The sequence below is a fragment of the Cervus elaphus genome, chromosome 2 (genome assembly GCF_910594005.1).
Source record: "Cervus elaphus chromosome 2, mCerEla1.1, whole genome shotgun sequence".
Taxonomy (NCBI): Eukaryota; Metazoa; Chordata; class Mammalia; order Artiodactyla; family Cervidae; genus Cervus; species Cervus elaphus.
The window spans coordinates 1,873,944-1,900,137 of record NC_057816.1 but is presented as its reverse complement, the minus strand read 5'-3'; the positions used below and the strand labels follow the sequence as shown (position 1 = coordinate 1,900,137).

The following is a 26,194-nucleotide window of genomic DNA, read 5'->3' as shown; positions in this document are numbered from 1 at the left end:
GGGGACCTGGAGCCCTGGGATAGGGGACACAGCAGCAGGGCCAGGCCGGGGCTTAACAGCAGTCACGGGAGACGCGCTGGCTCCCGTCTGCCTCCCCACACCGTCTGGGTACCGGGCTCAGCGCCCTGCACAGCAGTCGGCTGTCCTGGCGACACCGGTCCTCCCCACACGGGGGCGGCCCAGCGTGCCGGGCCACCAGCGGCCGCTTCCTGCCCACGCTCACTCCGCTCTCCCCAGATCCACTACATCACCCCCTGGCCCCAGCCCTCATGCGAGCAGCTGCGACTCCTCCCCGGGATGGGCTGGGGTCTCAGCCTCTTGCTCGGTACCGAGGAGGGACTCTCCTCAGTCCAACAGAAAGACCTCCTCCTGACGAGCACAGGACGATGGGGCCTGGATGGCGGGGGGTCCCGGCTGCGGTCCCGGGGAGAGAGGCGGTCCACACAGACACACGGAGCCAGAGGAACACGCAAGGCCTTTACTGTCTCCGGGGCAGAGGATGGGTGGGGCCTCCACCACCCCCGGCCCACACCCTGGTGAAGTCTCTGCTCCCTGGTGGCACCTAGAGGCAGCCGGCGGGCCGGCTCACTGCCCTGGAGCCCTGAGCCCACTCCAGCCCTGAGGCCGCCCCGGGGGCAGCAGTGGCCTGCCTTCCAGCACAGTCAGGCCAGGGAGGCAGCCGGGAGGTCTCCTGGCTCACGCCTCCGCACCGGGGGCCTCGGGGCTGTGCCCTTGCTCCGGAAGTGGTCCCTTGCCCCGGAAGTGGTCCCTGCTCCGCTTCCTGCTGCCGTGGAAACCCACTGTCTCCACCAGCGGGGTGCTGGACCCAGACCTGGTGTGGGCCACGCCCGCAGGTGTACCCACCTCCTGCAGGCCCCCTCGGGGTCCGCTCCACTCCTCGGCTTCGGGGCTCCCGGGCCTGGCCAGGTGGGCCAGCTCCACGGGGCCCTCACCCCCTGCCGCTCCTGGAACCCCAGGGTCGCTCCTGCCCGGCTCCCCCGCCTTCCTCGGGACCCGCCTCCTGTCGGGCCGAGCCTCGCTGGCTCGGGCAGGCTTGGTGAAGACAAGCCGGCCCTCCCCGCAGCTGGAGGGGTCCTGATTGAAGGAGGGCACGTAGTCGCCGGGGGCGGCCAGGTTCTGCGGGCCCAGGAAGGCCAGGGCGGCGGCCCGGTTGCTCTGCTCGCTGGCCTCGGCCACCTCTTCCAGGCTGTACCTGGTCCAGCGCTCAGGGTGGGTCACGTAGTCAGGGACGGGGGGCGCCCTTGGGGGAGCAGGGCTTCCAGCGGCCCTACTTGGGCCACCCGCTGCAGGCTGGCTGGAGGGTGTCAGCAGCTGCCGGAAGCTCCCCCTGTCCCCCGGACTGGCTGGAGCCACAGCGGGCACAGCCCGCCTGGCGGCCCCCTCCAGGCCATCGAAGATGCTGTGGCTGCGCTGGGAGAAGGTGGAGCTCGTGCCTCTCAGGTGGAAGGGCTGCACCGCCTCTGTGGGGAGGCCCCTGGGGGGCGAGGGGGGCTCATCGGGGCCCGAATCCCCGGAAGCCTCCCCAGGCAGCCCCCCCGGGGACAGGGCATCCACCCCAGCACCATCCGGCAGACTGAGGTCTGAGTCCGAGTCGCTGAGGGAGACAGTGTCGGGAGGCAGGACGTCGACCTCCGAGTCAAGGAAGTGTTGGCTGTCCCCTGCCTCTGCCATGTGTCCTCAGGCCACGCCACACCTGCACCGAAACAGCCCCGGGAGTCCCCGAGAACACCACAAGCTCAGACCCACCGCTCCAGGCAGGATCAGCAGGAAGAGCAGTGTCCCAGGAGGAAGGGCCACCCCCCCACCACCACACCCACCCACACACTGAGAGCCCTCCTCTTACCTCCCCGTCTGCCAGGTGCCTGCTGGACGCTGGAGGGCAGGTGGGCTGAATGCTGACGAAGGTTCTTGGTGGCAAAGGCCCCCGGGCACGGCTCTGCTCAGCGGTTCAGTGACTGGCTAAGGGCAGGGAGGGACAACCGGCCATCAGACCAGACGACAGACACATAGGAGTGGTGCCAATACCCCCGGAGTGGACCTGGGTTTCCAAACCCCCAAAACAGCCAGGCCCAGGAGCCGGTCCTTTTGACTTGTCACCTCCCTCAGTCCTTGCCAGGCAGGTCTGACTAGAGCCACTAGGGGGCCCGCACGGGGGTGGACTGGCGGAGAGCAGCCAGCCGGGGCGTCAACCCAGGGTCACCAGCAATCCTTGCGCTCCCTCTATCGGCCAAGTGCGGTACGTGGCAGGCAGTATGCTTAGTAGCTCAGAAGTGTGCGATTCTTTGCAGCCCTTTGGATTGTAGTCTGCCAGGCTCCTTTGTCAATAGGATTTTTTAGGCAAGAATACTGGAGTGGGTTGCCATTTCCTTCTCCAATAAATAAATGAATGAATGACACGTGTAACATAGTTCTGTGCTAAAGCAGGCATCATCCTCCTCGCACTGGCTAGCAGCTGCAGGTGTGAAACATTAAAAAAAAAAAAAAATCTGTGGAATACAAACTGGAAACTGAGGATATTCTGGCCATTAACTGAGTAATTTTTCACTTGGGAGAAAGACTGTCACTGTTTCATTTTGACACAGTGCCAGTGTTTCCACACACTAGCGTATTCAATTGTTTTGTTCTCATAACCTATATACTTTCTATCGGATTACAAGGAGTTGTGAAGGGTGATCACACTTTTCAAAAAGTGAAATTACAGAAGCTACTTCATATCAGTCACTAGTCTAATCTTGGTAACTGACAAGTCCTGCGGTGGTTCCACGTGATAGCTTATTAGGTGTTTTCGGGTCAGTGAGTGCTCAGAGGTACGGTAAACAGCTGACAGTCATGGCAGTAATTGCAAACCGGCTCACTGAACAGCTCGAACTGACTCACAGTCAGGACTTCATAAATAGTTGCTGTGTGGATGAGGAGTACGTTTATTCACTTTGCTAACAATTGCAATAAAGAATTTTAGAGCTTTCTGCGGGATGCTGCCGGAGGAAGGGGCACGCAGGAAGTACTCCACAAAGCCAGGGGCACCTGCCGGCTCTATGGGGAGGAGGTGTGCTCCTGAGTGCTGGGAGATGCCCTGGGAGCTCCAGAAGGGACTGCAGCCAGGCCCTTGGCATCTGAGCGTCAAGCTCTCAGGAAGCTGGCTCAGCCTTGCTTGGCAGAGGCCGGCCCAACAGCTCCTGAGGCAACCTCCAGGGACATTTTCTGTGATCCTCCACACACCCTTCACTTTCCCAGCGAAGCACAGAAGTCCTGCCAACACCTGGTTAGCATTCCAGTGTCACCAAGCACCCTGAAACTTGTTTCCAGGCTCAGAGGACAGGCCTCAGCCTCCGTCCACCAACTTCCTCTTCCCACCAAGCCTCCCGTGCTTGCCCAGGGTGACTCCGTTGCAACTGCGTCCACCAAAGACCAGGCCAGGTGGACCAGGAGTGGCTCTGAGTGACCTGCTCCAGGTCAAACACAGGCGAGATTTCCATTCCTCTGGGCCTTGCATGACTCCCAAAATGAAGGAACAACTCCAGGAAAGGGGACACGAAGTAAACGCCAAAGGTGTCTGTTTTAGGGCTGGCAGGACCGGAGCGGGGAGAAATTGCCCGTCATTCAGTACACTGGATGCAAAGCTGGAGTTCCAACCAGCCTCCAGCTTCCTAAATTTGCACTCCCGTCCCCTGGACGCCCGTGATCAGTGGGACACGCCGAGGGGAGCCGGGAATCGCAACCCCAAGACTGGGCATGCCAGGTCTGCGTCTCAGTTCTCTGAGAATTTCCTGAGCTCACTGCAGGGCAGAGCTGAGTCCAGGCTGACGGAGGCGCGGTTTTCTCAGGGCCGGGGTCGGCCTGGCCAGGTCCCAGGGAGCGCTGGCTTCCTTGCGGGTTGTCTCTCTCCCCCGGGAGGAAGAGCCTTTATTTTCTCCACTCCACGCGCCCAGAATCTCGGCGCGTGCCCAGCAGGCGCTCGTGTCAGCGGCCTGAGTCCGGCGGCCAAGTCGGGCGGGGGCGGGACAAGGGTCCGGGCCTCACGAGGGTCTCCCTGGTCGGGGCAGAAGACTACGGACAGTGGCCCGCTGAAGCCCGACGGGTCAGCAGCACGGCCCTCCCCACCAAAAACCTACCGGCTCACTTCGGCCTGGCTGCCTCCATCTTGCGCCGCGCTCAGCCTTTTGGGAAACCGAGTCCCCCGCTGGCCGAGCGCCGCTTCTCCTACGCCTGAAGAACTACATCTCCCACAAGGCACCTGGCTTCCACTCCCGAGGCCTATCGGGAGTGATGTCTTTGCGCATGCGCTGTCTTCCCTACAGGAAACGGTGGCGCTCCTTCGCGAAGAGACCGGAATTGACTCAGGAAGGGAGTCGGGGTGAGGAGGCAGGGCTACGACTCCCAGAATGCTCCAGGGCTAACAGCCAGAGCCTCGTTCCTGGTACTGTAGCCCACTTTGCCGGAAGCCGCGAGAACCGGAAGTGCGTCAACGTTCCCGGCGCGGTTCCCAGGCACTTCCGGTCCCGTTCCGGAGCTGCCGGCCCAGCCCTTTCGGGTCCCCGGAGCCGGGCCGCGGGGCGTGTCCCGCCCACTGGACGGGTCAGGCAGGCCACCGCGCGGCAAGCCGCCTGAGGGAGGCGCCCTGGCCTCGCTTGCCGATCGTCCGACTGGTCATTTCTGTCCCGAAAATTAAAGTCTCCCAGTCGTGTCCGACTTTGCGACCCCGTGGACTATACAGTCCATGGAATTTTCCAGACCAGAATACTGGGGCGGGTAGCCTTTCCCTTCTCTAGGGGATCTTCCCAACCCAGGGGTCGAACCTAGGGCTCTCACATTGCAGGCGGAGTCTTTAGCAGCTCAGCCACCAGGGAAGCGCCCACCAGCTTCCTAAATTTGCACTCCCGTCCCCTGGACGGCCAGAGGGAGCCCCCTCGGGCAGAGCTGCACCCAGGAATCCAGGGTTCAGGCTGTGCTGCCGCCCAGCCAGGAACCTAGAGAGGAAACAGGGCCCACTTTAATGTGCAACCTTGGGACACGTCTTATGGCATCTGATCCCATCACTTCATGGCAAATAGATGGGGAAACAGTGACAGACTTTATTTTTTGGGCTCCAAAATCACTGCAGATGGTGACGGCAGCCATGAAATTAGAAAGACGCTTGCTTCTTGGAAGAAAAGTTATGACTAACCTAGACAGCTTATTAAAAAGCAGAGACATTACTGTGCCAACAAAGGTCCGTCTAGTCAAAGCTGTGGTTTTTTCAGTAGTCATGTATGGATGTGAGAGTTGGACTATAAAGAAAGCTGAGCACCAAAGAATTGATGCTTTTGAACTGTGGTGTTGGAGAAGACTCTTGAGAGTCCCTTGGACTGCAAGGAGATTAAACCAGTCCACCCTAAAGGAAATCAGTCCTGAATGTTCATTGGAAGGACTGATGCTGAACTTGAAACTCCAGTACTTTCACATCACACCACCTGATGTGAAGAACGGACTCATTTGAAAAGACCCTCGTGGTGGGAAAGACTGAGGGCGGGAGGAGAAGGGGACAACAGAGGATGAGATGGTTGGATGCCATCGACAATGGACATGGGTTTGAGTAAGCTCCAGGAGTTGGTGATGGACAGGGAGGCCTGGTGTGCTGCAGTCCAGGAGGTCGCAAAAAGTCAGATATGACTAAGTGACTGAGCTGAACTGGGGGCATGTCATCCCTAAAAGTGCCCACACACAGGGTCTCACCAGGAATGAGGGAGTCCAGGCCACCCCAGGCACTAATTCACATCACAGCTTGAGGAGGGTCTTGCGGCACAGGAAGAAGTAAAAAGGAGCAGGTTCCCTGGGCCATCTGTCTCCCAACCCACCAGTTCCTATTTGGACTCTGGAGGAGCAGGCCTACGGAGGCCCTGTGACCCCCGATACAGGGCTGGGACCTACTTTCCAATATCAGCCCCCAAGAAGGCCACCAGGAGCCCTTGACATACGAATCCCAGTCAGGGACTTGGAGCCTCAAGAGGTCAATTTAGTGCACAGGTGCGTCAGTACCTGCCTGCAGCTCATGGTGACATTACCCATCATTCCCAGCAGGGGCAGCAGCCTCTGGCTGGGCCTCAGTCCCCAGGGCTGAGCCAGGTGGGCTCCCCCAGGGAGTGGCTGAGGGCTTCACCTCCAACCCCTGGAAGACAGGGCCACCCAGCCCCTTGACAGGAGGTTACAACCAGCTAGACAGGAAGAGATGAGACCCTTGGGAGGGAGCCGTGTGTCCATCTCCTACGGAGTTGACCTTCAGGAGCGGGGAGAGTCTGCAGGGCCCTTGCATCCTAAACCATGATTTTTGGGTCGTCCTGCCCCCCCTCCCCCGCCCCGGGGCAGTAGTGCCCAGGAACAGGGATGGGAGTGAGGGCCGGGTAAGGCTGCTGCTGGCGACACAAGGCCCAAGAAAGGGGCCCCACTGGCATCCGCCAACAGGGTCGGTGGCACACCCTGGGACCAGTGAGATCCAGAGAGCTGAGCACCACCCGTGCCAGGCTCCTCGGCCCCTCAGGCCGCCCCCCAGGTCTCAGAGGCCACGGGCACACGGAGGGGCCAGACCATGTTAGCATGCCTGGTTTTTCCTTCTTTATTGAATGACTTTTCAAGATGTAATTACAATTGAAGGTGACGCGTTAGAAAGGAGAGGTGCGCATTGAAGGCATAAGGCTGCTCGTAGACCCAGCTCTAGAGACAGGTGGCCGGAAAGGAACAAGGATTAAAAAAAGGCTGAGCGTGTGTGCCGACCACGGGGACGGGCGCGCGGGTGCAGCTCGGCCGGACGGCCCTTGGTGGCCCCCAGGAGAGGCCCGGCTGAGCAAGCGGAGCCCCAAGCAGCAGGGGGGCCCCTGCCCTGCAGTCCCCACAGTCCACTCACATGCCACCTACAGGTGACGTCAGCCCCAAAAGGACAAGTAGCAGGAAGCTTCAGGACAAGAACAAAACCTCAAAAGTAAAAAAGCTGGTAAGTGTAGCAGTGATGCCAGGAGGTTATATACACAGGTGGCGACGGCCCCTCCTCAGAAGTGTCCGGGCCACTCCGGGGGGCACTGCTGGGGTCCCCGAGGCCCCTCCCCGAGGCCTCAGTGGCCGCGGGCTCAGTACACTGAGCTGTTCCGGATGCCGCAGCAGAGCACCATGCTCAGGATCATCTCGAAGATCTGCAGGGAGGGGCAGGCAGGCAGTCAGCTCCCAGAGGCCCCTGGGGAGGGCGTGGGCAGGTGATCCGCTCCCGGACCCCGTGGGAAGCGGGTGGAGACCCCCGGGGGGTCAGCTCAGTCAGCTCTCGGAGCCCCCCAGTGTGGGGGGGATCCCCAAGCAGAGCCGGTCCGCCCCACTCACCATGATCACAGCGACCACGATGGCCGCGATGCCAATGAGGTACAGCTTCCCCGAGAAGAGCTCGTCAATCTTCCCGTGGCAGTCCTCCTGCAGGGGCGGCCAGAGGGCAGTCAGAGGCGCCTGTCCTCCGACCCTATGAGGCAGCAGCCCAGGGCCCCATGGAGGGGCACAGCCGCACCCCCAGGGACCCCCAGAAGAGGCGTGAATGGCACCTGGTCTCTGGCTGGTGTGAACAGGGAGCATGCCGAGGGCACCCTCCCTGGCTCAGAGACCACGAAGCACCATCGGGCCAGGGCTGGCCCGCAGTCCCAACTCCAGCCACTGCACGGCCCGGCATGACTGTGGCCTGGCCGTGGCCTGTGGGAGCCCCGGGAGGCCCTGTCACCACCCAGGACCCACTAAGGGGCGGCAGCCAAACACGGGAATCACCACGAACCTTGAACAAATTAGTGATGACGTTGCCGCCGGAGGGACACAGGCTGTTCTTGAGCACAGAGGTGGTCAGTGTGGTCAGCGTGTTGGAGCCACAACAGTTAAGCTGCAGGGATGGAGGGTGCCTGCCGTCAGCCCTGGGCACATGTCCCGCGGGCTGCAGAGGCCCCAGGAGCCGCCCTGGCCCGGGGACTGGGGGCTGGGGGCTGGGGGCGGTCCCCTCCTGGGGGAAAACCAAGCCGAGGGGCCCACTCCTCCCCACCCTTCCATTCAGCTGCGCTGCACCCCGGCTGGCCTGGCCCACCTAGTTCCCGCCAGGGAACCCCAGAAGAGCCCAAGTCCCCGAGAGTGGGGCTGCCAGGCCCCGGTGCCCCTCCCGCTCCAGGCTGAGGTCACATCAAGAGGACAAAACCTGCAGCCCGGGCCTCTCCCTTGGTACCCAGGCTCCCTGGACGCCCACCGCCCCCTCTCCCCCACCACCAGTGCCCCCAGCCCCCGGCCCCGCCGCACCGTCTCATGGAAGGTCTTCACCACGGCCTTGGCATTGTTGGCTTCGTCGTCCACTATGGCCTGCTGCAAGGCCTGGTCATAGAACTGCTTCACGTCCTTGGCGATCTGGGGAAGGAGGTGCTCACAGCACAGGGGGACTGTCCCCCCAGAGACGTGCCTTCACCTGGCTCTCTTGGAAGGTCAGGACGGACCCGCCGCCCGAAGCTGGGGGTGGGGGGCTCTGCCTTCCACTCGGCCACCGTGCCCCCTCCTCCAGGAAGCCTTCTGTGGCTTCCTACCCAAAGAGCCCGCCCAGAGAAGCGCCCCCAGGCCGAGCCCCTGCCCTCCCCACCAGCACCCCTGCCCCACCACCTGCAAATGACTCACTTGGTCCTTGTTGACAAAACCCCAGATGCCAGCGGCCACCTCACAGGCAAAGAGGATCACCAGGCAGGTGAAGAACTGGGGAGGGGAGAGGAGGGGAGGGCAGAGAGGAGGTCAGAGCAGGCCAGAGGGGGCCCAGGGCTTCCTGAGGCCGGCAGGGGCTCGCCTTCCATAGACGACGAGCAACCTAGGGACCCACAGGCGCGTGTGGGGTGCTCGGCGGCACCCACCCACCCCAGCCCTGACGGGGATGAACCGTGTGAAGCGGTGTCTGGGACTCGGGCTGGTATTGACCTGCCACCCTTCTCATCAGCCCCGAGGGACTGGGCTCCAGAGGACAGTTCGGCTGCGTGGAGGGAGGGCAAGGCTGGCTCTGGGCGGGTGGGAGGGGACAGGGAGCAAAGCCTGTGGGAAGGGGGTCACTGTGGTGTGCCCAGGAGCCCCCCACGGAGACACAGGAGCAGACTCCCCAGCCCACACCACCCAGACGCCAGGCCCTGGGCAGCATGGACAGGCCTCTGCTTCCTGTGGGTGGGTGACTTCCCAGGGACACCTGATGCTGGTCCTGCAGTGGGGACTCACCCTTTATCGTATCTGTTGCTCGTTTTAAGAAAGAAGAGAGAGAGAAGCAACTTTGGGACTTACAACCAGGAACTAGACAAAAAACTAGACACAGCGGCCATCTGCCACGGTGGGGTCTGAGAACAAACTGGGGCAGCCGGAGAGCTGGCACTCACAGGAGGTTCACAGGGCCAGGCTGGCACCGAGCTCCTGGTTCTGCCCCCTGACCGGCCCCCACCCCGCCCCATGCCCAGCCCAGGACCTTACCGTGCCCAGGAGGCACTGGGACTCCTGGATGGCCCCGTAGCAGCCCAGGAACCCAACAAACATCATCACGGCACCCACGGCAATAAGGATGTAGATGCCTGCCGTGGAGAGAGAGGGCACCCTCAGCGACCCACCGTCCCGGAGCCCCCAGCCCCCCAGAAGCCCTCCTCCCTGTGCTGGGCATGCACAACACTGCCCGGGGCTCCAGAGGGCCCACCAGGTGTTGGTGTCTACCCTGCCGGGAGGAGGTCAGACACCCAAGTCAGTGGCTTGGAGAGGAGCCTCCAGGGGGAAGCGGCCTGGCAGGGCCGTGTGGGCACCTCTGTGGGCCTCAGTTCCCTCCTCTGAGACATGGAGGGAGGCAGGCGTCGCCAGGGCCAGGACCAAATGGCCAGTCGTGAGTATTCAGGGGCCTCAGCCTGATCCCACCACCTATACACACTCTGATTCCTGAGAGCCTCCGTGGCTTGGTTGGTGGGCCTTGGAGAGTCACCCGCATCTTGGTGCCAAGGGCCCAGCTACTGGCCTGGGGGGCAAAGCGGAGCCCTGGGGTCTGCCGGCCCCCCTCACTTGAGAGCGACACATAGGGTCAGTCTGTCCTCCTGGCCTGCCCAGCACTCACTGACGGCCACACAGCCCTTCCCTGAGTCTGCAGCCCACCCACAAGGGGCCCTCACCCCTTGAAACACTGACCACGTCTCTCCAAAGACTTCCCACAACCCTAAGCCTTCCAGCAGACCTGGGCCCACCCCCCGCCCCCCAGTTGCCATGGTTATGCAACAGGCGAAGCTAGGACAGAGCTAGGACACCAGGTCCCAGGGCCGTGGTGCCAAGGGCCTGTTGGCCCTGCCTGGCCAGTCTCTGGAGAAGTCTGGGAGTTGGGACCCACTGCCAGGCTCAGAAGAAGCCTGGGGCCCCCTCTGGACCAGACAGAACCTCTGGGCGACCCCAAGTGGACCTGGCCAAGGGGAAGCCCCGGGGGGACTCCCATCCCCATGGCCATTCCTGAGGCTCAGCGGGACGGCACAGGGCGCCAGGGAGGGGCACCCTGGCAGGTGCCGGCCCCCAGTCCCCCCACCAGTGCCAGGCTTCCCACTGCAGTGGGCTCTGGCTCTGACCAGTGAGGCCAGGGACCCTCCCGGGCCCTGCCGCACGGCCCGGGTGCTGCTGGAGCCCCGCTGACACCCCGACTTCCCGGCAGTGGACAGAGAGCTAGTGTCAGGGCCCACGTTTGCCCCCACCTCCCTGGCAGGCCCCGTCTGCATCGGAGCCAGCCAGGGGGTTCCGGAAGGCGGGCCCCGGGTGGGCAGGGACGCTGCAGCCAGAGGGGCTCTGAGAGGCCCCCTCCCCTGGTGGCATGGTGGCGTGGCAGAAGCCTGGGCCCAGGGGCTGCTTCCCAGCCTGCCAGGTGGCCCAGCACTCCTTCACTCCTTCCCCGAGGGGGGCCCTCAGGCCCAGCAACGGCATGATGTGGCGGAATGGGCTGGAGGGGCACCGGCAACGCCAGCCACGCCCCCCACAAGCCTCGCCGCAGGACCCTTCCCACCGCAGCCTGGGCCCAGCCCCCAGCCTCCAGTCTTCTGCCAAGGTCTCCCCAGACCCCCACACGTCTGCCCTGGACTGTGTCTCCAGGGGGCCGCGTGGGGCCACCCAGGTCTGCAGCCCGCTGTGCCACCCTTGCCCCGTCCAGCCTGAGCCAGGTGGCCTCCAGCTCCTCTCCCGGCTGCCAGGCCACACGCTGGGCTGAGAGCAGGAGCCAGCCGAGCCACAAGGGGAGGGACCGCCTTCCCCAACGGTGCGTCCAGGGGAGCCCATGGCCCTGCACCGAGAGCTCGGAGAGGCGGACGTGGACAGAGGACCGTGGCCACGCGGGGGCGGGCCCTGGGGACGGGGAGGAGAGGCCTGGGAGGAGCCCGAGGGAGAAACCCCTCGAGCGTCCAGAGGCCTCAGAGAACAGTCGTGCGTCCTCAGACGTGTGGGCAAGGCTGACCGCTTGGCTCTGAGGGTGCCTGGCATGTGGGGGGGGAGGTGGGTCACGGTCCCCTGTTCTCTGCCTGAGACTCAGACCTGAGGGGGCCCCGCAGCCTGGGGGGTGGGGAGCCGGGAATCCTGCGGACAAGGGCTGGGGACCCTCCGTGGAGGGCTGGCCCCGGAGACCGCCACCAGACCACGGGCTCCAGCCCTCCCAGGGCCCAGCCCAAAGAGGACCTCCATGGCCCTGGGGCGCCCGAGTGGGATGGTGAGTGTGGGCCACCCCCAGCCCAGCAGCCAAGCGTGTATCCCGAGTGTGGGGGCCCCCAAGCAGCGCCTGGGAAGGACTGGGACCCCTTACAGGGTCCACGCAGGGCAGCGGGTGGTCTCGGGCCCCGCATGAGCCCTGCAGGCTTCCTGCCTGCTGCTCTGCCTGTGGGGGTGCGAGGGGCCCACCCAGGGGCCAGGCCTTTAAAGGACAGAAGCGTTTCCGCACACCCTCCCTGAGCTCCCCAGGAACCAGGCCCATCTTGGGGAGGGGGCGGGACCAGAAGGAGGGGCACAGCTGCACACAGTGGGAGGCAGAACCCCTGCCCCAGGGGGCCCCCACCCCACACCCAGCCTGACAGATGCCTGAAGGGCCGAGGCCTAATAAGGCAGCCGGTGGGGCCCCAGGCAGCCCAGGCATCCAGCCCCACCCCGCCCAGGAGCCTCCCTGAAAGGCAGCGCCCCACCCCCACCCAGCTGCCGCTCTCAGCCCTGGCTCCCATCCCCAACCAGAGGGGATCCAGCTTTCCCTGGGAGCACCCCGGCCCAGGCAGGCCCTGGCACAACTGCAGAGGGCGCCCAGGCCCCTCAGGGCCCCCAGGCTGACGTAACCCCCCACCCCACCCCCGAGCTCTTGCTGGGGGGCCTTGTCCTCCCTGCCCCAGGGAGAAGCAAGCCCCAGTGAGTCGCCTCCTCCTGGAAGCCCTCCTGGCTGCCTGTCTGCAGCCTGACTGAGCTACCACCACACCCCGCAGTGGCCCGTTCCTGCCACCTCCCAGCCCAGAGCTGCCCAGGGTCTGCAGCCCATCCCCTCACTCACCCACATAGAAGGTGTTGGGGGCGGGCCGGTCTCCGAGCTCCAGATACAGGAGGTTGGTGGTCTGCGGGTCATGACGAAGCCACAGGGCCACGCCCAGTATCACACCTCCGGCCAGCTGGGGAGAGAACAGGGCACTGGTCACATGCAGCTCAGAGACCGGCTGTGGTGCATGTGAATCCCCCACGCGGAGGCGCAGAGAGAGGCGGCCCCGGGCCCTCCCTCTGCTGGGTCAGCACCAAGGGCAGGGCTCACAGGGCCCCGGGGTCACAGGCCCTGGGCTCACAGGCCCAGGGCTCACAGGGCCCAGGGGTCACAGACTCTGGGGTCACAGACTCTGGGCTCACAGGGCCCGGGGGTCACAGACTCTGGGCTCACAGGCCCAGGGCTTACAGGGCCCAGGGGTCACAGACTCTGGGCTCACAGGGCCCGGGGGTCACAGACTCTGGGCTCACAGGGCCCGGGGGTCACAGACTCTGGGCTCACAGGCCCTGGGGTCACAGACTCTGGGCTCACAGGCCCTGGGGTCTGGGCTGCCCGCTGCCTCGTGCCTGCTTTGCCCCCTTGGTTTTCCGGACGCCCCAGGCGGGCTTCGGCAGGGGGACTGGGGGCTCGTGCAGACCCCCCCACCAAGCACCACAGGAGACTGCGGCCAGGGTGTCGGTGAGACCCAGACACCCGGTTGTTCACAAACACTTCTTTACTGTCAGGTGTGTCCCAAACACTGCCCGGAACACACGCATGCCAAACAGCACCCACTGTTCACCTGCCGCGAAGTTTAACTGCCGCCCTGTGTTTTACTTGCTAAATCTGGCCAGAGGCCACACCGGGGCCGCGGCCTGGGGAAGGCCGAGCCCTCCTCCGAGGGGGTGGCACTGCCCCGAGCCAGCTCGTCCGGGAACTCCACGGAGTGAACGCCAAGTCTCTGCTGCCAGGACACGGTGAGGGGTGGCAATCTGATGCCACCGGGCCCTGGCGGGGGAATTAGAGCAGAGGCTGCTGGTTGCTGTCTGAGAGAGGGAGGCCGCTGGGGGAGGAAGAAGCTCCCTGTGCTGCCCAGACAGCCGGGGGCGGGCCGCCCTGAGAGCAGGCAGGAAGGGGGGCTCCCGCAGAGCCTGGCGTGGGGGTGGGGGCTTCCGGCTGACTCACCCCCCAGAGGACGGTGGCTCAGGGGTAGGCGGGGTCTGCCCTTGAGGGCGCCTCGAGGCCAGGCCCGCGTCTGAGCATCCGACCCAGCCAGGCAGGCGTCCCCGGGCTCCCCCACCAGCGAGGCACTGCCTGCCTTTGGAGCTACGAGCACCAGCTCCTACACAGACCGTCGGATCTCTGTCCAAAGAGGAAGAGAAACCAAAACACAGGCCCCAAGAAAACCACCTGGCCGGCCCAGTGCTGGCCCCTGAGCAGGGCCCAAAGTCACCAGCGGGGGCCACGCTCAGTGGAGCAAGAGGGACACCAGGCCCCGGCCCCACGGGCTGCCCCCAGGGATCTCCAGGCAGGGGACATGGGACACTGCTGGGGCGGGAGGCTCGCAGCCCCACCCAGGCCCTCCCACACGGGGCTGGCTCCGCGCACGATAAGGCGGGGACCATTGGGCGCCCCTGCCAGGGGCTGCTGCTGGCAACCCTCCCTGGAGCGGGCAGCACCCCCAAACCCCACCCCCCCAGGATGGAGGCACTGCCGTGCTCCCCGCCCCCCACCACTCCCCAACCGAGGGCATCATGCGGGACCAGCAGGGTCCTTCCCAGGGCACCTGGGCCCTGCGCACCCCGCGAAGGGCAGTGCCCGGGCCGCAGGCCTCCTGAGGCTGCCCCGGGTGCCCGTCACACCCACGAGAGGGTGGGAGGGCCCGGGGGACTGGAGCAGGGGAGGTGGGGGGTGGGGGGTGAGGCGGGCGGCTCCGGAGGGAGTCCCGGCTCCTGGCTCAGCCGGCTGCCATCTGCGCCTCCAGGGGAGGCGGTGGTGAGGCTGAGGGTTGCCGTGGTAACTCTGGCTGGAAACCACCACTTCTTCTGTTGGGAAACTGTGGTCCAGAGAGCGCTTTGTGAGAGTCCGGGACGCGCGGGCCGGGTGGGGAGCCTCATCCGGGCCTCCCTTTGTGGCCCCAGAGGCCGGGCCCCAAACCCCGACTCAGCCTCGGTGTCCCCACGGCAAGGGGCGCTGAGCGTGGAGGGGCCCTTCCCGCCCCCTGGCTGTGCTGGGACCCCCATCTTCCCCCTGCAGCCCCTCACCCCAAGGGCCCAAGGCACAGGCCCATGTGGGGCGCCCGGTCCTAACAGAAGCGGTGAGGGTCACGCCTGCCCCACCCCCAGGCGCTAAGGCCGGGGGCCCGGGGGGCAGGCAGAGCCCCCACCTCTCCTGCCTCGGGAAGGGCTTCCCAGCACAGACGCCAGGATGTGCAGGGGGGCTGCACTCTCCAGACTTCCCTGTGCCCCCCACCCTCTGGAGGGGCCGACAGGGCGTGGGGAGCCTGGTGCTAGAGTGCCCCCTCCTCGGCCATTCCAGGCCCCGCACACGCCCGCTGGGGCGGGCCTGGGGAAAGCAGTGGTGGTGGTGACCAGCCCAGTCTGGGGGTGGTGAGCACTCACCTATGGTCATCTGCAGAGGACGGGCAAAGCAGCACTGCGCGCCCCCAAGCCCACCCCAGGAGGGCAGGGCGGGGGTCCCAGAAAACCCCCAAGTCTGAAAGAAGCCTGCTCTTCAGAGACTAGCATGGACAGGCGCTGGCAAATGGCTAACAAGGACCCAGACCCAAAAGGTGTCAAGAACTTCAAAACTCAGCAAGAAAACAAACAACCCGATTTTTAAAAAACAGGCCAAGAAACCTCACGAAAACCTGAGCCTGAGCAGACACTTCACCACAGAAAAAACGCGCCCAGCAAATAAACACACGGAAATACGCCCAGCGTCACCGGTCCCAGGGGAGATGCAAACGAAACCACAGTGAGACGGAGGCAGACCAGGTGCCGGCGAGAGCGGGGTCAGGGGACCCAGGGCCCTCCCCCCACCGCCAGCCTGTGCCCAGCCCCTGCACCCCCAGGCACTGCCCTAAGTGGGGGGTGGGGGTGGACATTCATGCCCACACACATGTGCTTTCCCGGTGAGCCCCCAAGCCGGGGACAACCCGCCTTCTGATTCCCTTCATATAAAAAGTATAAAAGGGACTTCCCTGGCGGTCCAGGGGTTAGGACTCCACGCTTGCAATGCAGAGGACACAGGTTCAATCCCTGGTCAGGGAACTAAGGACCCGAAAAACTTTTACAAACTTAAGACATGCAGACCCGGACACCAGTGACAGGCCAGTGGCCGCCTGGAGCGGGGAGGCGGTGTCCCCAGGCGCTGCTGGGTGAGGGCTGTGCACACTTTCCTGGTGGCAGGCAGGGTGTCCGCGGGTGCCTCCTGCCTCAAAACCCACCAGGTTGCGTGAAGCTGAGAGTGTCAGCCACTCAGTCATGTCCGACTCCTTTGCGACCCCAAGGACTGTAGCCCGCCAGGCTCCTCTGTCCGTGGGATTCTCCAGGCAAGAATACCGGAGTGGGTTCCAATGTCCTCCTGCAGGGGATCTTCCCATCCCAAGGATCAAACCAACATCTCTAGTATCTCCTGCGTCGGCAGGTGGGTTCTTTACCACTAGCACCACCTGGGAAGCCCTATCAGTTCAGTTCAGTCGCTCAGTCGTGTCCGACTCTTTGTGACAACATGGACCACAGCATACCAGGCTTCCCTGTCCATCACCAACTCAGAGTTTACTCAAACTCATGTCCATTGAGTTGGTGATGCCATCCAACCATCTTATCCTCTGTGTCCCCTTCTCCTCCTGCCTCCAATCTTCCCCAGCATCAGGGTCTTTTCCAATGAGTCAGCTCTTTGCATCAGGTGGCCAAAGTATTGGAGTTTCAGCTTCAGCATCAGTCCTTCCAATGAACACCCAGGACTGATCTCCTTCAGGATTGACTGGTTGGATCTCCTTGCAGTCCAAGGGACTCTCAAGAGTCTTCTCCAACACCACAGCATCAATTCTTCAGCGCTTAGCTTTCTTTATGGTCCAACTCTCACATCTATACATGACTATTGGAAAAACCACAGGCTTGCCTAGACGGACCTTTGTTGGCAAAGTAGTGTCTCTGCTTTTTAATATGCTGTCTAGGTTGGTCATAACTTTTCTTCCAAGGAGTAAACGTCTTTTAATTTCAAGGCTGCAGTCACTATCTGCAGTGATTTTGAAGCCCCCCAAAATAAAGTCAGCCACTGTTTCCACTGTTTCCCCATCTATTTGCCATGAAGTGATGTGCCTGGATGCCATGATCTTAGTTTCCTGAATGTTGAGCTTTAAGCCAACTTTTTGACTCTCCTCTTTAATTTTCATTAAGAGGCTCTTTAGATCTTCTTCGCTTTCTGCCATAAGAGTGGTGTCATTTGCGTATCTGAGATTATTGATATTTCTCCCGGCAATCTTGATACCAGCTTGTGCTTCCTCCAGCCCAGCGTTTCCTATGATGTACTCTGAATATAAGTTAAAAACCCAGTTTCCCCCTCAGTCAGTCTCTCCCATCAGGAAGCTTCCATAAGCCTCTTGTCCTTCTCCATCAGAGGGCAGACAGACTGAAAACCACAATCACAGAAAACTAACCAACCTGATCTCATGGATCAGAGCCTTGTCTAACTCAAAGGAGTCATGCCGTGTAGGGCCACCCAAGGCAGACAGGTCATGGTGGAGAGTTCTGACAAAATGTGGTCCACTGGAGAAGGGAATGGCAAACCACTTCCATATTCTTGCCTTGAGAACCCCATGAACAGTATGAAAAAGAGGAAGCCCTATAGTTTGCCAAAGAGAAAATCCTTCAAGAGCCAGGCGCATGAAGACGCTGAGCAGGTCGTCAAAACCAAGGGTTGTTGGGACAGAATACATGCGTACTCTGGACCCGAGTTTAGTTTGGCCTTCCTGGGGGGCTGGGTAAAAAAGAAAGTGAAAATTTGTCACTAAGTCATCTCCAACTCTTTGTGACTCCACAGACTGTAGCCCACCAGGCTCCTCTGCCCGTGGGATTCTCCAGACAAGAATACCGGAGTGGGTAAGTGATTCCTTTCTCCAGAGGAATCTTCCCAATCCAGGGATTGAACCTGGGTTTCCTACCTTGAAGACAGATTCTTTACCGTCAGAGCCGCCAAGGAAGCCTTTACTTTTGACGACATCCTGTTTGCGGCCGTGCTGGGTCTTCACCGCTGCAGGGCTTTCTCTGGCTGCAGTGGGGGCTTCTCATTGCCGTGGCACCAGCTCTGGGGCATAGGCTCACTGCTGCGGGCCATGGGCTCCGTTATTCCGCAGCATGCGGGGTCTTCCCGGATCAGGGATCAAACCCGCACGCCTCTTGCACTGGTAGGCGGCTTCTTCTCCATCGAGCCAGCAGGGGAGCCCCCAGATTGTGCATCTTAAACATGCAGCTGACGCTGTCACACAGGCTGTTTAAAAGCCCCCACACCTAGATCCCTGTCTACTGGACTTCTAAGCAGCAAGTCCCGAAGGATCCTGGCTGCCTTCTTCACCGAGGTCAGGACCCCAGGATTCCAGTGGCCAGCAGGAAGCATCTGGAAATGTTGAAATCTTGTCCACAGAACTGAGGTTTAACGTCAAACAAGGAACTGGATAACTAAGGATACGCCCGCTACAAAACAGAGTCCAGTGTTAACAGAAAGCATGCCGTCCTGGCGCTGCGTGGGAACCGGAGCTTCCAGTCACCTTGGACCGCCCGGGCGTCTTCCTGCCTCCAGTACCCTCGTGTGCACAGTGAGGAATTCACGCGCACGCGGACACGGGCAGAGCACGCCCGACAGCGCTGGCGACTGCTGGGACGGCCGTCGGGAGGGTCGGGCAGGCCGGTCCCTGGTGGGGTCCGCACGGCTCCCTCTCCCCTCTCCCGCCGGCCGGCCTGTCGGAAGGGCTGCCGCCACTTGCTCTTGCACCCGAGCTGGGGGTGCACCCAAGCTTGCTCCTGCTGGAGGCAAGGCTGGGCAGCAGTTCAGGAAGGGGCTGGTGGACCCGCCGCTGGGATGACCGGAGGGCTCCACCCCAGGGGACGGCCCCGGCTGTTTGTGATGCTTTGAAGGTTCAGTTTCTGTTTCTTTCTTCTTCCCTCCTTTCCCAGAATTAATAGATAATAGTGTCAGCTAGGAAGAGGGGGTGGGGGAGCTGCCAAGTACACTGGGTTCCCGCCCAGCCAGTCTGCATTTCCAAGAAGCAGCTGAAACGGAGAAGGAGCGGGTGTCTCCCCGCTTCCCCTCTCAGCTGAGCCTGCTGCCCCCCACCACCCCCACCAGGCCTCGGGCACCTCCCCACCCCCAGGCGCCGGCCGTGTTGTTGCCCCAAGTGTGCCCACACGTTCCAGGAGTGGCAGGACACTCGTGCACCCCCGCGCCCCCTTAATCGGCAGCTGGGCCCCAGCAGCCCCCCGGCACTCATGTCCTCAGAGTCCAGCGCTGTCAGGGAGGACGGCTGTCTGACCCAGGAAGGGCTCCGGCTCCGCGCCACCCCGAGGGGCACACCCTCTGGCTGGGGAGACGTGCCAGCAAGTGCCCACGCGGCTCGGCACCCGAGAGGTCCTGGGGCCTGGAGACCCGCCCAGAAGGACAGTGAAGGCCACAGGAAGGGAGCAGGGCAGGAAGTGCCCCCTGCAGACCCTGGGACAGGTCAGAGGGCAGAGGCGCAGCCCAGACCCTGCTAACGGGCGTGGAGGGTCAGCGGGGTCAGAGGGCACCCCGCTCGGGCGGGGCTGGGACCCAGTCCTGCAGGCTGACCCTCCACCCCCGCCCGCCATGAGGACAGACAGGGTGACACGGGGCCCAACTCTGCGCTCCCGGAGTCCTGCCATGCCCTCTGGGAACAGAGCCGCCCAGTCAAGGCAGGAAGGAAGGAAGGACAGAGGAGGACCCTCGGCTCAGCCAGGAAGCGGAAACCCCTCTCCAGCCCCCTTGACCTCAGGAAGCCGCCTGGCCTGGCCTCTAAAAATAGGCGTGGGGGTGGGGAAGGACTCGGGACCCCCAGGGCCCCGCCAGCGGGGGATCCCAGAGCTCTCTCCTGCTGGGAGGTGAACACAGGCCCCCGCCGCCTCCCGGGGCCCAGCAGACAGGCCTGGTCACTTTCTGGGCCAGTTCCCGAGCCTACCGCCCACTGTGGCGAGGGGCCCAGGAAGTGGCCTGCTCCCCCGCCCCAAACCCACCCCACCAGCTGAAAGAGCCCTTCGTGTGGGCTGTCCCTTTGCCCCCTCGGCCCCTGCGCGGGGGTGGGGGGCGCATGTGGACACTGCCGTCCCAAGGCTGGGCTGCAGGGGGCCACACACACATCAGACAAGGAGGGTCTGGTGGGCTGGGCGCCCCCTGCAGAGGGAGAGAGGAGGTGATTGGGCCAGGGCAGGGGGCAGAGGCAGCGCAGAGGGGCCCTGGGGCAGCTCAGGGTGTCCGGCCGACACCTGCTCGCCACAAGCCCGGGCACAGCCACTCGCCCTGGAGCCATGCCGGCCCTGAACCACAGCGGCTGAAAGAAGGGCCCTGGTTCCCAGCCTGCTTCGACCACTTCCTCATGTGGGCCACTTGGAACCTCAGGCTCCTTATCGCCCCTTACAGGCAAGGGGAAGGCGCAGGGGAGTTTCACGTGGGCTAGAGCTGTTATCTCGGGGACAGAGGGGAAGACTGTCCATCCAAAGGACGGGCAGCTGAGCCCCTGGGGTGGGGAGCAGAGAGGACCTCGGCTGTGTGCGAGGGAGACACCCCGTGAGCCCTGAGCAGGCAGGACTGCAGGGGGCGCTTCCCAGGCCCGCTGCCCCTTGGTAGCCTCTGTGCCCCTAAGACCCACACTATCGAGCTCTAGGTCTCCCAGCACCCGGGACTGGAGACCGGGGAGGCAGGCAGCTCGGGGTCCTTGCTCCTGCTCCCCCCGATGATGCCCAGGGCACCTGGTAACCCCAGGGTCACAGCCTGAGCCACAGCCAGCTACTGGCTGCAGCACAGAACCAAACTCAGCACCCACCTGCAGGGAGGCAGGTTTCCAGGGCGCTGTTAGACGTTCCCCGAGGGAGAGTTATGACCCAGGCCGACCTGGGCGTCGAGTCGCTACAGAAGGTTCGCTGTGACGGCGAGGGATGCCGGGGGGCCGCCCGCCCGCCCCCGCCAGCTCCACATGGGCCTGGCTTCCTGTCCTTCACCTTCCCCACAATCACATCTCCCTGGCAATTGGGGTGCAGGGAGCAGCAACTTTCTGAAGGTATAAGGGCTACAGCTTCAGTGGAGAGGGTAAGGGGGCCCTGCTCCCCAGGCCTCTGTGGCAACCCGACCCACACCCGGGTTCTGGAGCCCCCTGCCCGAAGCACCCTCACCACCAACTCAGGCACTTAAGGAACCCAACGCCACCCCCAGCCCCGGCTCTAAGCTGCCTCCCTGTCTGCGGAGCCCAGCAGTCCTCAAGCCCAGGGAGGGTGGCTACCCCGCCACTGATCGGCCACCATCTGCAGGGACTCCCCCAGCATCTGGGCGCCCACCTGGAGGCCCCAGGTGGTCTTGTGTGAATCGGCACCGGCTTTGCTGTAGGGAGTAGGGGTTCAGGCCAGGCCCCACAGAACAAAGCGTGTGCAGGGAGTGGGGGCTGGGGTGAAGGGGTGGCACTGAAGTCCAGAGGCTCTGGAAGGAAGCCTGCTGGGTCAAACCACATCTAGCGGGCAGGTGGAAACGGCCCAGGAGAAAGACTCTGCTAACCTGTCATAGTGAATCTGCTCCTGCCAGGTGGGCAGTCCTGGCCACCGGCCAGTGCTGCCTCCAAGGTGGAAAATACCCAGGCCTGGCCGCAGCCTGGCCCAGGTCCTAGGGTGCGGGCAGGGCCAGGGCCCTGCACCCCGGCCGCCCCCTGACCTGGCTCCTTCTCCAAAACGCGGCACCAGTGCAAACGTGCCGTCAGCCCCTCCCCCGGGTGCTGGACTCTAAACCTTATTGATCACGGCCCAGGTTCCCCCCCTCACGGCTCTCAGGCGCTGGGAAGGTGTGTGGGTAGATTATTTGGGAGAAGGGTGGTTTGGCGGGAGCTTATTTCTGCCTGGCCTTCAAAGCTGTAAGAGATAGGGATCAGGGTGAGCTCCATCTCTGGAGGCAGAGTGAGCTGGAGGCCGCGGGGGGCCCCCACGGGGTGGACATGCAAGGGCATGGGAGCAGAGCCAGCCGGGGCCTGGGCTCCCACGTCTGTACCCCCTGGTGCCCAGACACTCCCCCAGGGCAAGCCTGACCTGGGCACAGACCACAGATGTCCTCTTCTCGGCCTGGCTCAGATCGGCAACCGTGGCCCAAAGTTCGGCAGCCAGACGCCCGGGGTCACCAGGGGAGGCCACATGCCCCTTTGACACTGGGCGCAGGAAGTCTCTGCCCCCAGCAGAGCCCGGCTGGGTCTGGCCCCTCTCCCAGGAAGGAAGGTGACAGCCGCTAAGTGACAGACAGTCATGTGCCATCTGGACGCGAGCACAAAAGGCCGGTGAGCAGGGCCTCTAACCAGCCTCGCCCCAGCCGCCTCCTCCGGAAGGAGGCCTCACTGCATGGGGGTGGGGGTGGGGGGGCCGGGGCGAGGCTGCTGCTGTTGCAGAGGGGAGGCCGTGATCACACCCATTTCACAGATGTGGCCAGCGGGTTCCCACGGCTCGCCCACTCTGGGCTGGGCAGGACTGCAGGGCTGGGAGCCTGCACAGGCCCTGAGGTGCCCCAGCAGCAGGGCCCTGAGTCCCAGCTGCCTCGCCGGGGGGCTCCCAGCCCCTCACACACGCCCCCGCGGGCGGGAGCTCCAGGCCCTGCTCCCAGCTCGGGCCGGGCCACTCCTCCCCCAGCCCAGCCACCTCACAGCCCTCGGCCACCTCCACAGGTGCACAGGGTCTGGTGTGGACACGTGGGAGTGTGTGCATGTGTGTGTCTGAGAGCCCGTGTGTGTGTGTGTATGTCTGTGTGTGTGTGAGAGAGCCCGTGTGTGGGTGTCTGTGTGTGTGTGTGAGAGCCCGTGTGTGGGTGTCTGTGTGTGTGTGTGTGTGTGAGAGCCCGTGTGTGTGTGTGTGAGAGAGCCCGTGTGTGTGTGAGAGCCCATGTGTGGGTGTCGGTGTGTGTGACAGCCTGTGTGTGTGTGAGAGCCCGTGTGTGTGTGTGTGTATGTCTCTGTGTGTGTGAGAGAGCCCGTGTGTGTGTGTGTGTGTGTGTGTGTGTGTGAGAGCCTGTGTGTGTGTGTGAGAGAGCCCGTGTGTGTGTGAGAGCCCATGTGTGGGTGTCTGTGTGTGACAGCCTGTGTGCGTGTGAGAGCCCGTGTGTGTGTGTGTGTGTGAGAGCCCGTGTGTGTGTGTGTGTGTGTGTGAGAGAGAGCCCGTGTGTGTGTGTGTGTGTGTGTGAGAGCCCGTGTGTGTGTGTGAGAGCCCGTGTGTGTGTGTGTGTGTGTGTGTGAGAGAGCCTGTGTGTGTGTGAGAGAGCCCGTGTGTGTGTGAGAGCCCATGTATGTGTGTGTGTGTGTTAGAGCCCGTGTGTGTGTGTGTGTGTGTGTGTGAGAGCCCGTGTGTGTGTGAGAGCCCATGTGTGTGTGTGTGTGTTAGAGCCCGTGTGTGTGTGTGTGTGTGTTAGAGCCCGTGTGTGTGTGTGTGTGTGTGTGTGAGAGCCTGTGTGTGTGTGTGTGTGAGAGCCCGTGTGTGTGTGAGAGCCCATGTATGTGTGTGTGTGTGTGTTAGAGCCCGTATGTGTGTGTGTGTGAGAGCCTGTGTGTCTGTGTGTTTGTGTGTGCGCGTGCGTGCGCTGGCGTGTGGGGGCGGGCGTGGGGACGTCTCCTTCCAGGACAGCATGCCAGCAGGCCTGTGCCGCCGCCTCCCACGGGGAGGGCTTTACTCTCTGAAATGAAACTTGCGAAAGTGCCCAGATCGGGATCCAGACACACAGAGGCCTGGCTCCTGCCCCCGGCACCCGCTGAGCCACCGAGGCCGGGGCGCGTGGATAGGGCTGGCCCTGTGGGGTCCTCCAGGCACCCAACTGCCAGAAGCCCCCTCTGTACATCATGGCCTACACCTGCCGAGCAGAATGGTACTCCCTGCGGCCACCATGCCCAGCACCCAGCTCCTGAACTAACAGGACCCCCACTTCAGAAGGGAGGGAGCCAGGACCAGGGCAGCGGGCTGGGGGCTCCACCGGGGTCCACACCCCAGCCCCACACTCTCGGCTGGGGGTGGGGGTGCAGAGAGGGGCACCCCGCTCCCCACCACGGGTGGGCGGCTCCGTGCCCCTGGAAGCCAACTTCTCAGAGCTCTGAAGGACATGGGAGGGGAGGGAGGGGAAGCAATTCCTGGGTCTGAATAGAGCGGCCCCGGGGGGCTGTCAGGCCTCCGCCCCAGCTGCCTGGGAAACCTGGGAAATTACCAGAGGCAGCTGGGAGGAGCTGGGGGTGGGGGGAGTCTGCCGGGAGACCTCCCAGGCCGTGCAGTGGGAGGGGCTTCCCCAGGAAGCTTGGTCCAAGATTTGCCAAGGCCAAGGCAGGCGAATACTAAATCAACACCAAGGCCAGCCCCTCAGTAAAGGCTGCCCTGCCCCTGGCCCATCCTGCCAGCCTCCCTGCTCCCACCCCCAGGGCAGAGGCGATGGCCACGGGCGCCCCTGCAGGTAGGATGTGACACCTCCAAGCCCAGCCTCTGCCCTACTCCCTCCACACATACCACACTGTCCCGGGACCTGACCCTGGACCGTCTGGAGGGCAAACAGAGGTCCCCAGGCCTACACAGTTCTCCTGGAGCCATTTTAAAACTTTAGCCTCCCCGTGTCGACTTGAGATACAGCAGACAGTCCTCATCCTCCAGGACAAGAGCTTAGCAGCCTGGGGCGGTGGAGAAGCAACGAGGGGTCAGGAGGGGGCCCAGGACCCTGCCCGTGGACCCCCGAGGGGTGGCAGCACACAGCTGCCAGAGGGGCTTCCGACGTCCACGCCTGGGCTCCCCCGGGAAAGCAAGAGATCTCCACGCCCCTAATTCCAGCACCAACAGGAAATGGAAACAAAAGCCAAAGCTTCACCCGGCAGCAGCCAGCAGTTACGGCTGGTCAGGAGACAAACTCGGGCGGGCCGCCCAGAGACCCCAGGAGCCCCTCCAGCACCCCTAGGACGTCTCACCTGTGGGCATCTCTTTCCAAGCCCCGAGCTGGGCGTCCACCCCGCCCCAGCACCCTCAGGCTCAGAGTTGCCCAGCTCTCTGGGCCCCCTGCCTGTGCCAGCTTGGAACACCGCTCAGCCCGTCTCCCCTCACAGCCTCTGCAGCGCCCCAGGGCGAGGAGGGGCTGGACTCTACCTCTGGATGAGGAGGCTCGGCCCCACAAACTGGGGGCACCGCTATGCAGGCACCCCGCCACGCGGGCTACCCGGGTCCAGGGCGCTTCTTGTCTGCGATTCGACCGGGCACAGACCCCCAAACTGACCCCCAGGGTGGCGACAGCAAACAGGAGGATGAACTGAGCTGGGCCCAGAGTGGGGTGGACCGTCCCCGAGACTCAGGCAAACTGTAGCGCGCCACCCCACCTCCCCTCGCCCCCCCCCCCCCGCCCACCCGCCAGCCACTGCACCGGGCCGGGCCGCCCATCTAGGGGCGGTGGCCCTGATGAGCTCATGGGGGCGGGGCGTCCCAAGCCCCGCCCTCGAGCCCCTCTTTCCCCAAGAAGCAGGGTGGTCCCAAAAACAGCGGTCAGGAGAACTAAGCAGTAGCCGGGCGCTGGGTTCGGAACACGCACCCACCGCACCACCACCATCACCAGCCGGGAACTGACTCCAGGTCCCCGAAGGGCCCGGCCGCGGGGCTCTGAGTCCCGACGCGCAGAGGCCCGAAACCCGTCTTAGAGGCCCCAGCCCCGCCGTCGAGGGGCGCGGCGGCCCCGGACGACCCCGCCTTCGCGACTCGCCGGCCTAGGCCCTCCCACCCACCCGGGCTGGGCGCACACAGGTGGCCCCGTAACTTGGCTGCCCGGCTGCGCCCCCTTGGCGGGGCCTAGCGGAGTGCGCGGCCTGCCGGGATCGGGGAGTGCCCTCCCACCCCCGGTGCAGGCTCACCCAGAAGACGAAATTGAAGACGAAGAGCAGGTATTTGATGCACTTGGTGCAGCCCTCTACCCCCATGGCGGCGCGGGCGGCGGGCGGCCTGCGGGGCGCGTGCCTGTCCTGGGTGTCGAGCGCGGGGCCTGGGGGCCTGGAGAGCGGCTGGGAGCCTGGCGGGAGGCTGGGGTGCGCAGACGGGAGGCGCGGGGCACGCGCGGACGAGGGACGCGGAGGGACGCGGACGAGGCGAGCAGAAGGCCTGGCCGGGACGCGCCTGAGTCTTCGCAGCCGCTGCGCGCTCACTCTGAGGCCGGGCGCGCGCCCCACTCCGGTATTTACGGGGCGCCGAGGCCACGCCCACAGGTTCCGCCCCGAGGCCCCGCCCCCGCCCCTGCTGCCGGAGCGCGGAGTGGACGCAGCCTCAGCCCGCAGCGTGGCCCCCGGGGAAGGGGTGCACGATCCTCCCCCTGTGGCGCACACACTTCGGGTGTCAGATAGTGCAGTCAGGACGCAGGGGCCTGGGCGCGCAGTGCCAGGCGCCGCACGCATCCCTGGGCTGCGGGCACGCTCGATTCCCCGAGGAGCCG

At 63.9% G+C, this 26,194-nt stretch overlaps 2 protein-coding genes across 3 annotated transcripts; both read right to left on the bottom strand.

Annotated features, from left to right (window-relative positions):
• Window positions 1-464: 464 nt before the first annotated feature.
• Window positions 465-4,284, bottom strand: TSSC4 (tumor suppressing subtransferable candidate 4). The gene is made up of 3 exons (XM_043923758.1): window positions 4,134-4,284; window positions 1,865-1,980; window positions 465-1,714 (listed from the first exon to the last, which is right to left on the bottom strand). The coding sequence occupies exon 3, from the start codon at window positions 1,690-1,692 to the stop codon at window positions 697-699; it is 996 nt and encodes a 331-aa protein (XP_043779693.1). The 5' UTR covers window positions 1,693-1,714; window positions 1,865-1,980; window positions 4,134-4,284; the 3' UTR covers window positions 465-696.
• A 2,302-nt stretch (window positions 4,285-6,586) lies between these two features.
• On the bottom strand, window positions 6,587-25,933 carry CD81 (CD81 molecule). 2 transcript variants are annotated; one of them, XM_043923655.1, is made up of 8 exons: window positions 25,623-25,933; window positions 12,554-12,668; window positions 9,496-9,593; window positions 8,671-8,745; window positions 8,305-8,409; window positions 7,799-7,900; window positions 7,363-7,449; window positions 6,587-7,181 (listed from the first exon to the last, which is right to left on the bottom strand). In XM_043923655.1, the coding sequence occupies exons 1-8, from the start codon at window positions 25,686-25,688 to the stop codon at window positions 7,119-7,121; spliced, it is 711 nt and encodes a 236-aa protein (XP_043779590.1). In that variant the 5' UTR covers window positions 25,689-25,933; the 3' UTR covers window positions 6,587-7,118. The 2 variants fall into 2 exon arrangements, with proteins under 2 accessions (XP_043779590.1, XP_043779601.1); XM_043923666.1 differs by lacking the exon at window positions 25,623-25,933 and adding an exon at window positions 24,871-25,012.
• Between the last annotated feature and the right edge of the window lie 261 nt (window positions 25,934-26,194).